Source organism: Gastrolobium bilobum, unplaced genomic scaffold (genome assembly GCF_033153095.1).
Source record: "Gastrolobium bilobum isolate Gb01-03AN ecotype WA unplaced genomic scaffold, APGP_CSIRO_Gbil_v1 utg224619, whole genome shotgun sequence".
In the NCBI taxonomy this organism is placed as follows: Eukaryota; Viridiplantae; Streptophyta; class Magnoliopsida; order Fabales; family Fabaceae; genus Gastrolobium; species Gastrolobium bilobum.
In genome coordinates, this window is record NW_026896304.1 from 1 (window position 1) to 16,841 (window position 16,841).

The 16,841-nt window shown below is 35.7% G+C and overlaps 2 protein-coding genes across 2 annotated transcripts; both read left to right on the forward strand.

The window, feature by feature from the left end:
* Nucleotides 1-96: 96 nt before the first annotated feature.
* Nucleotides 97-4,420, forward strand: LOC133298791 (DEAD-box ATP-dependent RNA helicase 38-like; the record flags this gene model as incomplete). Its single annotated transcript, XM_061498137.1, has 5 exons — nt 97-361; nt 456-484; nt 1,430-1,657; nt 3,300-3,365; nt 4,115-4,420. Coding segments are annotated over 5 exons (894 nt in total), but the record flags the coding sequence as incomplete, so codon positions are not given.
* Nucleotides 4,421-15,230: 10,810 nt separating this feature from the next.
* Nucleotides 15,231-16,542, forward strand: LOC133298792 (pentatricopeptide repeat-containing protein At5g38730-like). The gene has a single exon (XM_061498138.1). It carries the CDS (start codon nt 15,231-15,233, stop codon nt 16,347-16,349), a length of 1,119 nt encoding a protein of 372 aa, XP_061354122.1. The 3' UTR covers nt 16,350-16,542.
* Nucleotides 16,543-16,841: the final 299 nt, after the last annotated feature.

The following is a 16,841-nucleotide window of genomic DNA, read 5'->3' on the forward strand; positions in this document are numbered from 1 at the left end:
TTGAATACTCTTCTTCACTCGGTCTCGTCTCGTCTACTGCTATGGTCTCTTTCTCGGCGAGAAATTGACGGTTTATGGTTTTGAATTTATGTGCAGGTTTCGTCCGGCGACACTCTGTACACGTCAGCTACCACCTTCGAAGAACTGAATCTCTCACCGGAGCTTTTGAAGGGACTCTACGTGGAGATGAAGTTCCATAAACCTAGTAAGATCCAAGCCGTAACCTTGCCTATGATCTTGAATCCTCCGAATAGGGATTTGGTCGCACACGCGCATAACGGTTCCGGAAAAACCACGTGTTTCCTTCTTGGTATGCTTAGTCGAGTTGATCCAAAGTTGCAGGCTCCTCAAGCTTTCCTAAGACATTGCTTTTTTAAATCGACATATAATCTTATTCTTTCATGGATTAAATAACCCATAACTATGGTTGGAAGAGCATTACTTTGGAGTCAGATTCTGTTCAAGCTTTAAGCTATCTTACCAAGTAATCTTGCTTGATCCTGCTTGATAATCTTATTCTACCATATAATCCTGCTTGATCCTGGACAAGTCCCAGCTGATGTTTAGTTACTACTGTTCGATCTGCTATGGCTAACAGTAGTGCCTTTTACGCTTTCTGTTTTTTGCTGTCTTTGTAGTTTGCTTTTAGGTTCTGTTTTTGTCTTGTGGGGCTATGCCCCATGTAATTACCAAAAATAAAATAAAAAAAATAACCCATAACTAAGAATGCAATAGCTGGTGGCCCCATACTTCCGGAAGAAAAGCTATATCCCTCCAAAGGGATATCTGATCGTGAGCCCTAGAAGTTTTTATTTTTTCTTCTTTTTTTTTTGGAAAAGCTCAGCAATGCCCTGCGTGGTTTACTAGAATCACCTATATCCCGTTGTTTTTTTTTATCACATATGTCTATTTGCAAAAAGTTATGTTTTTTATCACACATGCAGCTGTAATTTTTTTTTCACAAACCACATGGGTATATGTGATAAAAAAAAAATCACAAGGCATAGGTAATTCTAAAACAAACCATTTACTACAAAATCACCTATGCCTTTGATTATTTTTTATCACTCGTGTGGTTTGCAAAAGTATATGTTTTTTTATCTGCTCCCGTGATTTTTTACTTTTACAAACCATGGAACATATGTCATAGGTGATTCTAAAGCAAACCAGCTTCGGTGAACTTTCCTGTTTGTTTTTTTTTATTCGTTTGTTAATCACTGTTATCGAACTTTTCCTCGTGATTTTTTTATTTTTTACAAATCAATGGGACATATGTGATAAAAAACATTGGGCCATAGATGATTCTAAAACAAATCGGCATTGGTGAACTTTCCTCTCTTTTTTTATTCGTTTGTTAATCACTGTTATCGAACATTGTGATTTGTGACTGTGTTAGTTGTAGCTTGATGATTATTGTGTTGTGTGGCAGAATACTGAAGTTCTCCGAAAGATGGGAAAGTACATGGGGATTAGCTCAGAATGTGCTATACCAGCAGACAGTAGTGATGCTTTGCCGATAGCGAAACGGGCACCGATTATGGCTCAAGTGGTTATTGGGACCCCTGGCACGATTAATAAGTGGATGGCTTATAAGAAACTTGGGGTGACAAGGTTGAAGATTCTTGTTTTTGATGAGGCTGATCAAATGCTTGCTCAGGTAATTCTATCGTGATAATGAAATGTTGTTTATTTAGAATTTGAGGTTTCATTGTCCTTGGACTAGGCAAGCACATAGCCTTATCATTCTCCCTGAGCTTATTATTGTTACAATCTTTTGGGGAGTTGGCAACACCCTTGTTTTTTAATAGAATAAGTTACAATTAAATGGTAAGTTGTGACTCTCCTCCTTTAATGATGGATAAAGAGGAAGAGTGCACTAGTAGACCGCTTGTTTTAACCATAGTTTTAAATAGCGGGTAGCGGCCGACCCCAAAAACGCTATAGCGGTATAGCGGGTAGCGGTAAAACCGCTACTGTGAAGTCCATATAAATACTTATAATAAATTATACCACATATATTAATGCTATATAAATGCTAAAAGATAAGAAATCACCCAAAATAGGAGGAAATAAGTAATGAAAAGTATGATACTACACATTCAAAACAAGGATTAAAGGGAACATAAAGGAAGCAACATACTAGTTCATTGAAGGAAACTAAATTAATAATATTCTAGGAACATAAAGGATCCAAGTAGAGTCAAATACAAATTGCTCTATCAAAGTCAAGAAGGAAAAGAACTAATCAGAATTATCATCAAACATTTCTTCAAATTGTAGATTTGTTCATCCTCATCTTCTATTTCTTGGTTATCACCTTCTTCAATCTATTCATCCCTTATTCCCTTAGAGCTTGATGGCATAGAGGCAGCTTCCTTCCTGAATCTAGTATGCTGCCTAGTGTAAGTTATAAGCTCATTAGCCCCAGTTACATTAGCAACATCTCCCTTCAAAAGTTTAAAAATAAACCCTTTTTTAAAAACAAACCCTTTTCTAATTTAATTTATATCTTGTTTAAATTATATATTTACAAGTTTTCAAAAACTTTTTTTAAAAGATTTAAAATAATTATTAAAATGGAGGAATTGAAAGCATATTATCAACAATGAAAAAAAAAAGAGAGGAAATGTGTAGATATAGACTTATATCTGAAAAGCAGATGTGTGTGACAGCCAAAGAGAAGTGTACGGGACAACAAGGAGTGTGACAGCAAAGAGATGTGTACGTGGCAGGTGTGCATGTGACCTGATGACTGATTCAAACTTAAAGTTTTTTTTTAAAAAAAAATTGGCTGGCTTTTAAAGTTAAATATCTATTTTACCCTTCATTTATCCTTCCTTTTTCCCATTATACCCTTAAATGATAATCTAATTTAATAAACACAGCCACCGTACTTTCAGCGTTTCGTTTCCTCCAGTAGCGGCTTAATAACGTTGTAAGAGCTGTTGGCCGCCACTGCCGCCACCGTACGCTACCGGCCTCTACCGGAAACTGTGGCGTCGCGGTTCGAAAGTTGCGGCTGGGTGCCGCAACCCGCACCAGAACCGCTATCGCGCGCTATAGCGCCGCTATTTCAATCATAGGTTTTAACTCATGATAATATATATCTTTTTCTAGTTAGTAATTACTCTCTAGTAAGTATTCTAGAGATCCTAGGACCTAGTTTTAGGTTCAGGGAATTGTTATGGTTTACTGAATTAGTATTGTGATTTTCTTTTGTTTTTTAAAGCAGAGGTATTCGCAGTTCGGGTTCTAAATATGTTGTGCCCTAACTTGCTTAATTACTGTAAACTTTGCAGGATGGATTTAAAGATGATTCCCTGAGGATAATGAAAGGAATAGAAAAAGTCAATTCTAACTGTCAGGTTTGTTGAACTCTTTCTTGCGTAGTGTGCTTGTGTGCATGGCATTTTCAGCCATCCAAGAAATTCTGGCATAGACTTAGTCTACAAGTTGCATAGCCTAAGCTAAGTACACACTTGACACATCGTCATTTTACATTAAATAACTACATGATATATGTGTCAATCTACTACTTTTAAAATGATAATGTATTAGTTTATGTTTTGGTTTTATTTATATGACTTGTGTAGATCAAATCTATGCAAGAATTTATCAATCCATAGGGACAACACATCCATGTATACATGTTGTTTAAATTACCGTCACCCATCCTTCAACCTGTTCGGGTAGAACACCTGCCAATTCATGGAAGGTCATGCTCTCCCTGAGCCCTTGTGCAACTTGTGAAGTATATTTAAAAGAGTAAAGTGATTCATTCATCTTATAAGAACAGAAAAAAGTATGAGGAATTTTTTACGTAGTACATCATGCTCAATCAAATAATATTGCATAGATATGAAGATTGAATGTTAATTTGATTGATGCTAATGGTTTGCTATAATTTAATTTGAATATATGTAGAAGGGAATTATAACTGTTCCTTGTTATTTTTGTGCACCATAACCATTTCGTCTGTACTTAAATGAACATTTTACCAAGATTGGTTGCTTTGTATGTGATTCAAATGTTGTGTGTGCTTGTATGTGATGTAGTTGTTTTTTTAGTTTCTTTTCTTATCTAAGAAGATTTTGATTGACTTGTGTATGTCTAGGTTCTTCTGTTTTCTGCTACATTGAATGACATTGTCCAGAATTTTGTTTCGAGGACAGTCAAGCAGGATTATAATACACTTTTTGTGAAGGAACTATCTTTAGATGCCGTAAAGCAATATAAAGTTCATTGTCCTGATGAACTCTCTAAGATTGAAATGAAAAAAGATTACATACTCGAAATAGGAGAGAATCTGGGGCAAACTATAATATTTGTGCGCACAAGAAATAGTGCAAAAATGTTACATAAATCACTTGTCGAAATAGGAGAGAATCTGGGGCAAACTATAATATTTGTCAAGAAATAGTGCAAAAATGTTACATAAATCACTTGTTGTCGCTCCTGTTGTCGCTCCCGTCGCCCCAAGTAAGGGAGTCGACAAGGGAAAAAGGAAAGTGGTGAACATTGTTAAAAGGAAGGTCCGGTCTGCAGCGGACATTCCTGCCGAGGAGCTTGCTAGGAGGACTGGCGGTCCGGTTATTAAGGATGTGCAGGAGAATGCCCAGAGTTTGGCGGTCAACCCTTCTGCACCTGAAGTTATTCCTCCTAAACCAACGTATTCTGGAAGGAAGAGGGTTGCTAGCGAGGATTTAAGCTCGCCTAAAGGAGCTAAAACGGTTAGGGTGGAGCTGACTGAGTCTGGTCAATCAGGTGGCGAACCTACTGACGCTGTAGAGATCCCGTCGTGCGGATCCCATCGTTGGCGATGGTGTTATTGGCAACACTTCCTTTGGAAGGTATTGGTGAGGAAGCTTCATCTAGGAATAACGTTGAAGACACTGCTGGGGAGGACGCCACTGAGGGGGTCTCAATAGCTGAAGAGGGAATCCCTACTGAAGATTGCCCAACTTAGTTTTTCTTTTTAACAACTATCTGTGTTTGCCATAGTTGATTCACCACTGTAGAATTGTACTTGTTATTAATCAATGGATAACCTTTCTTTTGGCAACTTCAACGCTTGATTATTGATAAATGATTGTGTAATACGCTTATTAACTGCACACTGGCTGCGGAGTAATTTGGAACTTCCTCCAATATCTATGTTTTTTTTTATCTAATGTTAAATATACATCTGAGAGATTTTATGTATTTCTTTATTCTTTATTGATGACCCTTGCCATTAAGGATAGAAATTTTCACTAGAGACCAAAATTTGAGCATGGTCTACCAAATTCTCTTACGGATTCATTATGGCACAAAAGATGTTGGCACTTCAATCTCTGTTGCTTAAATTTTATGCATGATATAGACTTGATGAAGAATGTGTATACTGTTCAAAATACTAACTGTGTTCGTATATATGTTCTACCAACTTCAGAAATTGATAAATATACATCTGAGAGATTTTATATATTTCTTTATTCTTTATTGATGACCCTTGCCATTAAGGATAGAAATTTTCACTAGAGACCAAAATTTGAGCATGCTCTACCAAATTCTCTTACGGATTCATTATGGCACAAAAGATGTTGGCACTTCAATCTCTGTTGCTTAAATTTTATGCATGATATAGACTTGATGAAGAATGTGTATACTGTTCAAAATACTAACTGTGTTCGTATATATGTTCTACCAACTTCAGAAATTGATAAATATACATCTGAGAGATTTTATATATTTCTTTATTCTTTATTGATGACCCTTGCCATTAAGGATAGAAATTTTCACTAGAGACCAAAATTTGAGCATGCTCTACCAAATTCTCTTACGGATTCATTATGGCACAAAAGGTGTTGGCACTTCAATCTCTGTTGCTTAAATTTTATGCATGATAAAGACTTGATGAAGAATGTGTATACTGTTCAAAATACTAACTGTGTTCGTATATATGTTCTACCAACTTCAGAAATTGATAAAAAACCTTTGTACCAATATGGCCTAACTTTCTTTTATAGCTTAGAGTCTCGCCATTTAAATTAGGGAATATTGGTTATAGAATATAAAGGTTACACATTTTGACAGACTAAAATCCAATCCAAACAAGTAAAGGAAGAAAAATGGGGAGAAAGAACCTTGATGATCCCTTTGAGGTGCTTGACGAGCTCAGAATCGAAATTTGGGAGGTGAGAATGGTCTGCGAGAAGGAACAAATAAGAGAATGAGGAAAAGAAGTGATAACACATATTTTGTTACACTTATTTGTTACTCTTGATTAGTATTTTTAGGATTTATTTGAATAAAATAATGATTGTTAGAGTTAATTTAGGTTTTTAGTTTTTAATTGGGTTTAATTTATTTTCGTCAGAATTTTTCAGCTTTACGTTACTTCTGTATTTTGGCCATATCTCGGTCCATAGTTGTCGGATTGACTCCGTTCTTATTGGGTTTTTCAGATAACACAGAGAGATACAATTCTTATGCAGAGCTCTAAGCCCAATTCGGACTAGAAGCTGGTCGATTTCGGACACCAAGTTGGACGCGTTTTGCTGAAGTTTTGTTTGACTATTGGGCTTGTAATTTAAATTAAAACCCAATTACTTAAGTGGCCCAAAGCCAAGTTTTATTGTTTCACTTTATTTTATTCGGTTTTTTTATTTTATGTTTGGGCTGAAGCAATGAAACCCTAGCCGTCCTGCGTGACGGCTATTTAAAGGGGACTCTAGGAAACCCTTGGGAGTCAGTTTTTACAACAGAGAAGTTCTCTCTGAGTTTTTATTCAATTGCGTTCTTCATCTTTTTTTCTTCTTCTTCTTTTTATTTCAATTATGTTTACCTTAGCCATACGAGGCTAAGAACCTTTTAATCAACCTAAGGGTAATGGATTCCATGGATTGGTTTTGAGGATCTGCGTTTATTTCAAATCAGTTTTGTTTCCCTTCCCAACTCAGATTGATATCGTGCGATCGTGGATATTCAATCTGAGGTTCGCGATTGCGATTATGGAAAGGGATTAATCATCAGATTTGATGATTAGGTTGATTGACCCTATGACCTTAAATCAAGCGAGCTGATACTCTGCGATTGTATGAGTAGAAGCATCGTCTTTGATCAAATGCTAAGCGATCGCTTAGAGAGGGTTGTCAATTGGAAATAAGGATTCTGATCCGATTGACAAATCAATCACGATTCTGATATTTTCTTATCCTAGGAAAGACGTCCATGGATCCCAAACCTTAGGTTGGTTAATTTTTAATTACGAATTTTTATTCCAAATTTATACTCTGCCTTTTTAATTATTGAATCAAAATCCAAAACCCCCCTTTTTAATTTTCTGTTCTCATAAGCGATTTTAACCAAAACAATTTCCTTGAGAGACGACTTAGGGTTTCCACTTTACTGCAAATTTTCTGAACCCTAACTAAAGAATTAATTTTTAATTTGCGCGAGTTCGACAGCTCGTGTCAAATTTGGCGCCGTTGCCGGGGAAATTGCATCGGTCTAAATCGTTTTCTGATTCTTGATCATCTTCTTTTTCATCTTCATCTTCTTTTTCTTTAATTTTCGTTTTTGAAAAAAAAATTAAAAAAAAAAAAATCAATCAAAAAATCAAAAAAAATAAAAAATTGGGAAATCGGTAAAACTTCAGTTTGAGCGATTGGTTCCAGGACGTATCGGGTATTTCTGAACTTATTCAACTTGCTCTGATCGCTCTGAAAACTGGTTTTGCCAAATTCCTTTGTTTACTATTTTATTTTATTTTTCGAAAAAACAATTTATTTGATTTTTGAGTCCGTAAGGTCAATTAGAGTTTAGGAGTGTTGGTCCCATAGCATTCTGAGTTCATTTAGTATTTTTTTATAGATTTATTTTTGCTTCTGTTTGCTATGAATCCAATTTTTCACCCTACAGATGTTTGTTCTTCCTTTCCAGACAGCGGTTTCCAAGTTGATCAGTCTTTTGCTGCAGTTTTTCCTGCAAAGCCACAATACCAGCAGCAGCAGCAGCAAAAACAATCCTTTCTCTAATGCATATAATCCTGGCTGGAAAAATCATCCAAATCTCAATTGGAATCAGAACCAGCAAAGTGCACCATTCCAACAGAGGCAGCAGTTTGCACCTTCTCAACAGAGGCAAAATTTTCAACAATTTGCACCTCCACAGCCAATGCAGCAGCAAGCCAGTAGCGATGGTCCTTCTTTGGAGGATTTAATGAAGCAGATGGCAACTATCAATCTGCAGTTCCAGCAGATTACTGAGTATTCCCTCCAGAATCTGCAAACACAGATTGGCCAGCTTGCAACGTCAATGAGTCAAAATCAACAAGCAAGTGGCAGCTCCCTTCCATCCCAAACAGTTCCAAATCCAAAAGGAAGCGGAAATGTGAGTGCTACTACTCTGCGGTCTGGCAAGCATATGGAGGAGCCAAACCACACTGCTGCTGAGTCATCTAAGGGAAGTGACACTAGCTCCAAGAAGCAGAGCACTGATACATCTGATCATCTTTTTTTTCTGCATTGATGTGATAGATGAAGTTGTTGAGGATTTTTCTCCTGAATTCCTTACTAATTTTTCATCTATTCATGGTTCTGATTTCTGTGATTGTAGTGATAGTCAAGAGTGCATTGTGTGTGCTGAAATAGCATCACATCTTTCTGGTTTTAACGATGCACTTATTGATGAATCTGATTCTGAGTGTGAATCTGCACTTTCTGAATTGCCTGCTGATATTATTGATGATCCTAATTCTGTTTCTGAGAATTTGTTTACAGGCATTGCTGCTGACTTGTTTTCTGCAGAATTTGCACCACCAACTACACCTCTTCCATCCAGTGAGCAACCTCCGAAATTGGAGTTGAAGGTTCTGCCCGACCACTTGAAATATGCATTTCTTGAGGAAAATGAGCAGTTACCTGTGATAGTGGCCAAGAACCTTCTACCTGAGCAGGAGGTAAAGCTTCTGACATTGCTGAAAGAAAATAAAAAGGAAATTGGATGGACTTTAGCAGATAATGTGGGAATCAGCCCTTCCATGTGCATGCACCGCATTTTACTTGAAGGTGTTAAACCAGTGAGGCAGAAATCAGGCTGTTTGATGCTGTTTATTCTCCTTAGGGAGTTCAGGGAGTTCTCTTCCCTCTTTTTCTTTTCTTTCTGTTATTTGCATTTTTATTTTTCTTTTCCTTTCTTTCTTTTAGTTTTTGACTTTTTCTTTTCTTTCTGTTATTTGCATTTTTATTTTTCTTTTCCTTTCTTTCTTTTAGTTTATGATTTCTCATAGGTAGATTTTCCTTTTCTTTCTGGTAATTATTGAGTGGTACATAGAGTAGACATAGATCACAGTGTTTGATAGCATAAATTTGTTGGGCTTTGATCTCGATTCTTGGATTACAACTACCTGTTGATTGATTCTGTGCTGTTGATTGCATGACTTGGTTTACCCTTGTGAGGTTTTGAGCCCGCATACATGGCATATCTTCTGGCCATGCTTTCTTTCTTGTGTGTTTCTGCTCTTGATTGTTGTCCTCTAGAACTTGCTCTTGTTCTTTTTGAAACTGCATTTTTCACTTGCATGCATGAATATGATTGAGGCATTCTTTCTTTTCTGTACCCACTTTAGCCAGATAGCCGTCCCTTATATTATTATCCCTTGGTGAGCCCCTTTGAGCCTTTATATCTTTTATTTCTTAAGCCGCATTACAAGCCTAAGTGAAAAACCAATTAATTCCACACCCTGGAGTTTTACTGAGCATTGGTTTCATTGTGATGTTGTGTTTAAGTGTGGGGGTTTGCCCGAGACGGACAAAAGTTTAAGTGTGAGGGGTGACTATCTGATTCATTTCTGCTATGTGGTTTTACTTCTTCAAAACAAAAAAAAAACAACAAAAACAAAAAAACAAAAAAAACAAAAACAAAAAAAAAAGAGAAAAAAAAACAAAAAAACAAAAAAAAAAGAAAAAGAAAAAAAAGTATTTATCTTTTCAGTATCTTTGTTTTATGTTCTTAGTTTAGTTCTTAACTTTTGCTCTTTGTAAAATTCTGGGGTGTTTAGCTTTCTCTTCCATATTCATCCATACCTTTACCTCAGCCCCATTACAACCCTGCATAAAGCCCTCTTGATTTGTGCATGCATGTGTTATGAGCAGTGGAGAAGTAGAACTTGAGCAAGCCTATGGTAGGATGATTTTCTTGAGTTGATTTGAGTGATATACTGAATTAACTGATACACTTGAGAGAAAAATTGAGAGCATCTTGTGAGGAACCATTTTTTTATGCAGTTAGCAGTTGCAGTTGAAGTTAGCAGGTCTTGTGATTTGAGATTAGGGAATTTCTGTCCTGATTGATTTATCTGTAGAAGACTTGTGATCTTTGTATATTTTCTGTATGCTTGGTAATTGTTAGAAAGGATTGGTTGATCTTAGTATTTACTTTCAATTTTAGTTTTTGCCCAGGAGTGCAAAAAGATAAGTGTGGGGGAATTTGATAACACATATTTTGTTACACTTATTTGTTACTCTTGATTAGTATTTTTAGGATTTATTTGAATAAAATAATGATTGTTAGAGTTAATTTAGGTTTTTAGTTTTTAATTGGGTTTAATTTATTTTCGTCAGAATTTTTCAGCTTTACGTTACTTCTGTATTTTGGCCATATCTCGGTCCATAGTTGTCGGATTGACTCCGTTCTTATTGGGTTTTTCAGATAACACAGAGAGATACAATTCTTATGCAGAGCTCTAAGCCCAATTCGGACTAGAAGCTGGTCGATTTCGGACACCAAGTTGGACGCGTTTTGCTGAAGTTTTGTTTGACTATTGGGCTTGTAATTTAAATTAAAACCCAATTACTTAAGTGGCCCAAAGCCAAGTTTTATTGTTTCACTTTATTTTATTCGGTTTTTTTATTTTATGTTTGGGCTGAAGCAATGAAACCCTAGCCGTCCTGCGTGACGGCTATTTAAAGGGGACTCTAGGAAACCCTTGGGAGTCAGTTTTTACAACAGAGAAGTTCTCTCTGAGTTTTTATTCAATTGCGTTCTTCATCTTTTTTCTTCTTCTTCTTTTTATTTCAATTATGTTTACCTTAGCCATACGAGGCTAAGAACCTTTTAATCAACCTAAGGGTAATGGATTCCATGGATTGGTTTTGAGGATCTGCGTTTATTTCAAATCAGTTTTGTTTCCCTTCCCAACTCAGATTGATATCGTGCGATCGTGGATATTCAATCTGAGGTTCGCGATTGCGATTATGGAAAGGGATTAATCATCAGATTTGATGATTAGGTTGATTGACCCTATGACCTTAAATCAAGCGAGCTGATACTCTGCGATTGTATGAGTAGAAGCATCGTCTTTGATCAAATGCTAAGCGATCGCTTAGAGAGGGTTGTCAATTGGAAATAAGGATTCTGATCCGATTGACAAATCAATCACGATTCTGATATTTTCTTATCCTAGGAAAGACGTCCATGGATCCCAAACCTTAGGTTGGTTAATTTTTAATTACGAATTTTTATTCCAAATTTATACTCTGCCTTTTTAATTATTGAATCAAAATCCAAAACCCCCCTTTTTAATTTTCTGTTCTCATAAGCGATTTTAACCAAAACAATTTCCTTGAGAGACGACTTAGGGTTTCCACTTTACTGCAAATTTTCTGAACCCTAACTAAAGAATTAATTTTTAATTTGCGCGAGTTCGACAGCTCGTGTCAAGAAGCGAAGAAAGAAAGGAAATTTGAAGAAAGTACCAGGTGGGTTGTAAAGGCCAGAGCGGTCGATGGAGATTGCAGTGCCCTCGTCCACGGAAGGTGTGTCAGGTGAAGAAGAAGAAAGCAATGATATATATTGTAATGAAGTAAGGGGGCGTTTAGTAGGAGAGAAATTTTTTTTTATCCGGATAATAATTATTACTGGAATGTAGCTGGAAATATATTTTACTGAAATATTATTAAAAAACTGTTTGGCAGACCTATATTTTTCTGGGAAAATTAAGGTTATTTTACTGAGTATGTGTTTGGTTGGTTATGAAATATGAGTGGGAATGTGAGGTTATTTTACCAAAATAACCTCACCTTTACCCTTTACCAAAATTGTAACGTTCGTTCCTGAAGACCACTTAGAAAGAGATCTGAGTTTGAAGTGAGTCAGATTTATTAACGTTCACGCTCCTCAACATACGAAGATGAAGGAGGGTAACTTGGATCAACTCAAAGGTAAATGCTTTGTCCTTCTGCCAGAAATATCTTTTTGCATCCTTCCACTCTTGTATATATCATTTTTCACTATCTTACTCGTAGCTTGAACTTCATGTTTACTTTGGTTTTCAATTACTGCTGTGAAATAGTATTTTGGGTTCATATCCTTAATCATACCTATATTGCACTTTCATTATGTATTGCACTTTCACATTCAGTTTCTGTATTTTATGGGTTTTATTGCCATTTGAATGGAATGCTTTTATTCTTTGTATTAGCTTTTAATATCCTGAATTTATTATTTGATAAGTGAACATTTCTTTTGCTCCAAAATCTATTAACAACGTAATGCTCATGACTTTTATTTCGATGAAATGAAACTCGTTAGTTTTTTCATTTCGCTGAATGGCTATTGCATTTTATGCTATGAAGCTGTTTTGCCTTCATTAGCTACTCTTTCGTAGTGCTGTTTTCAAATTCCAATTTCTAATTTCTACTAGCTAAAATTGTATCTACTTGATAACATGTTCAAACTTTGTTTTAAAATGTATCTCTCTTGAGCATTGGATTGTGTTCTAACAAATTTCTTTATTCTTAGGTTGTTGACTGAATATTATTTTGGTTAAATTTGTTTGTATTTCAGTCTTGCATGCACGGTGATCTAGCAGAATATAATTACTAGTTACTAAATATTCAATTAAATATTTTGGTTGCCATCATTTGCATATTTTTATTTAGCCTGCCAACAAGAGCAGGATATGAAATATACCAATCTCAATCTATGCTTCCCTGCTTTGTCCACCTTTAAATTATGAAATCATTGTGGTCGTTGTTGTGAGCTTCTGGTTCTGTATAAATATAACAAATGGAAGTGTAAAATCGTAGGTATGTTGTTACCTTCCTCAAGGAGCATAGCAAGGAAATATATAATGAAGTTCGTGCAGCGTACATTGATATAATACAAGCTGACTTTTATAATTAGATTCTTGAATCAATATTGCTATTTGGATTAGAAAAGTTTTGGTTTATCTTAATGTAAATTATCTTTGTTTATATTCTTGCTTGTAAGCATCTTTTTCAAAGTATAATGAACTTTACAGCAACATTGTAGTTCATATGTCATTTGGAGAATCTTTTTTGTTTGACGAGTTTACTATTCTAAAACCTAAGCCGCCTATAATATGGGAACCTGTTGACATAAAGCTTGTTTTGTACGATTAATGAATGTACCTAAATATAGGTTCTATATTGAAGGAAGTCCACACCAAAAATACATATTACATATTTTTTAAATGGAATTGTGTTGTGAGATATGAATATGATAGCATTCAAGACTTTAGGTAGCTCTGTTTTGGCCTGACACACATATAACTGCTGGATGGAAGGTGCTACTGCTTCTATGTTGATCATCAAGTGTCTCTAATGCTATGCCTGGTTAATCTATTGCTAACCTTCATACATTCATAGTTCTAAATCGTCAATCCACATAAAAGACTTTGTGCTCGGGTTGTTCCATTAGATTAGGATATTGTTTGATTCACAGAAAGTTATATTTATCAGGTACACACCGGATTAATGTTATTCAATTCAGCCACCCTTTTTTTGTTCAAGTCAAATATTGGTTTAGAAAGTGTGGGGTTCATAAATAGGGTTCTACTGCATGTGTGGAACTAATCAATAGACCCAAAAGCTTGTAATAAGCACACGCACCCACCCCACATTTTCATCAAAAGCAATTAAAAAATTCATTGCTTACACTTTACTACCCTGCACAGTATAAGCGGATAATCCTGCAGAATTGGAATTGATGCCATCTGTTTTTGGTCGAAGACAAACATGGCCTTGAAACTGTAAATTTTTCTAATGCAATTGAATTTTCTTCACTGTACTCAACTTGGTTCATCATACTATAAGTTTACATACATGTAATGCAAATATGAACAATAGGACTTTCCTGAAGCACTTTCATTATCTTCATCCTCTTCAGATTGAGACTCAGCATCATCCTCATTGTTACCTCCTTCTGTAGGATTTGATTTCTGCTGTTGCTGGTCATTTTGCAGTGTTTTGCTGTGCTTTTGATAGAGCATGTCTGAGTCCAGTAATGGTCTGATAGTATAAATCTCCAGTGTTCTTCCCACTTGTTATCCTCTGTACATCCTCCTCAGCATTCTTAACATCCTCTAAAGTAATTGATTGGATCCTGTCAAGTTTTATGTGAATAGCTAAAACTTCTAGTGTACACTGAAAACTTCTAGTCTACTTATTGTTATTTTCTTCTAAAAGCATGAAAAGCTTTTAAAATAATTCAAGGAAATTCATTAATTTAGTTACTGCTCTAGACATGTGAATTATCAAATTCATTGTCCAACTTCATTGCTATGCTGTATTATGATAAGTTGCCGAAAGTTTAAATCTTTAGTTTGATCTAGGTTTATGCTTTATGTACCGTAGCTTCCAAAACTATACATTGAATTTATGACATGTTGCTGTTTTTTCTTATATTTGCAATTTGTTACACTGAAGGGTGATATATTGGAAGACCCAGCAAAATAACCTAAAAAGGATATGTACATGATGACTGTAGACCCCCAGGATGCTCCAAATCAACCAGAGTAAGCATGCTCTTAACTTGTCTGCAAACTTTATTTATAGCCTCCCAAACCAAGTTTTATTTGTTTCTTTTATTTTTTCCATAAGAGTGGAATGGCATCTCCTGTGCAATATTATGGATTCAGTTTTCTTAACACTGACTATTGTATGCACATGCATAAATGGCACTCTTACAATTGTTTACCTTATGGATATTTAACTCTATTTTTGTGTGAATGGTGTCTGTTCAGATTGAGGATATTTTGAATGAACTTGCAAGTATGGTATTTGCACTTGACCCATCAGGGGGGCAAGTTGGGGATGATTTAATAGCATTGCTTCAGCAGGGGAGACAATTTAATGAATCTAATAATAGTATGGTGTTCTCCCACTATTATACTCATTGGTATGTATATCCATCAAGTTCTCTTGGTCAAATGGTAGAGCATATGGATGATAGTAATAGACATGGTTTTTGTTGAGAAGAGCCAATTTATTGAGAGTGTGTGCGAAATTGTTGTCAAGGGTCATTGGGGCAATTTGTTGAATGCAAAGAATGGCTCTGCTCTCACTTCCACTACCATACACAATGTGCTTTTGCATCTCTCACTTTATGGTTATGGGCCCTCTTATTCCTTTCCATTCTTCAAATGGGTTGCCTCCATCCCACATTTTAGCCACTCCTTGCAATGTTCATGGACCATGATTCACATACTCACCAAACACAAACATTTCAAAACTGCACAACAGATGCTTGACAAAATTGCCCACAAGGATTTTCTTTCATCTCCTTCGGTTTTGAGCTCTTTGGTGAGGATTCATGACGACCCAGAAGTTAATTCACATGTTTTGAGCTGGCTTGTGATACATTATGCAAAGTCAAAGATGACCCAGGATGCAATTCAAGTTTTTGAACAGATGAGGTTGTTATATAAAGTCAAGCCCCATTTGCATGCTTGTACTGTGCTTTTGAATTGTTTGGTGAATGATGGGATTACTAATATGGTTTGGAAGATTCATAAGAGAATGGTTCAAGGTGGGGTTGTTCTCAATATCTACATTTACAATTGTTTAATCCATGCTTGTTCCAAATCAGGAGATGTGGAGAGGGCAGAACAGTTACTAAATGAGATGGAAGCAAAGGGTGCGCTTCCTGACATTTTTACATATAATACTTTGATATCATTATATTGCAAGAAAGGTATGCACTATGAGGCTTTGTCCATCCAGGACAAAATGGAAAAAGAGGGGATAAATCTTGATATAGTTAGTTATAATTCTCTTATTTATGGATTTTGCAGAGAAGGTAGGATGAGAGAAGCTATGAGGATGTTTAGTGAAATTAAAAGTGCAGCTCCCAATCACGTGACATATACTACGTTGATTGATGGTTATTGTAAAACGAATGAACTGGAGCAAGCTTTGAAAATGCGTGAGCTGATGGAGGCTAAGGGATTGTACCCTGGAGTTGTTACTTATAATTCAATTTTGCGCAAGCTGTGTCAAGATGGCAGGATAAAAGATGCAAACAAGCTTTTGAATGAGATGAGTGAAAGAAAAGTTCAAGCTTGAGAGAATATACATTACTCAGCAAATGTTTTCAAAAAAATTGTTCCTGAAAGTTTGCGTAAGTTTCTGTATTCCTCTATTCATGTGTGAGTCTGCTATGGCTCAAATTGTATACAGTTAGCAAGAAATAGAGAAAGAAAATGTTAAAAATATCATTTGAATTATATTTTTTATTTATGCCTGCATAGATATTGGACGTTTTTCATTACTATTCGATGAGAGCTTGGGATGGCATTGGCTTCAAATGAAAAGCAAGGATAAGAGAACAGATACTGCAAGTGTGGACATGAAATGGTATAACCTTGATAGACTGCAAAGGAGGTGAAGTTTGCTAGTAAGCGCAATGCAAAGATCTCTTGGGTATACTTTACTATTGGATGAGAACAGATATTTTTTATTTATGTTTCTTTATTGAAAAGGGAAAGAATCGAAATATGCATTTATTATACCCAACGAAAAGTTGCAAATTTTTTTTTTTTTCACTCAGGGTATACT

Coding starts and splice junctions, on each gene's coding strand:
- LOC133298792 (XM_061498138.1), top strand. CDS start 15,231: ATGATAGTAATAGACATGGTTTTTGTTGAGAAGAGCCAATTTATTGAG.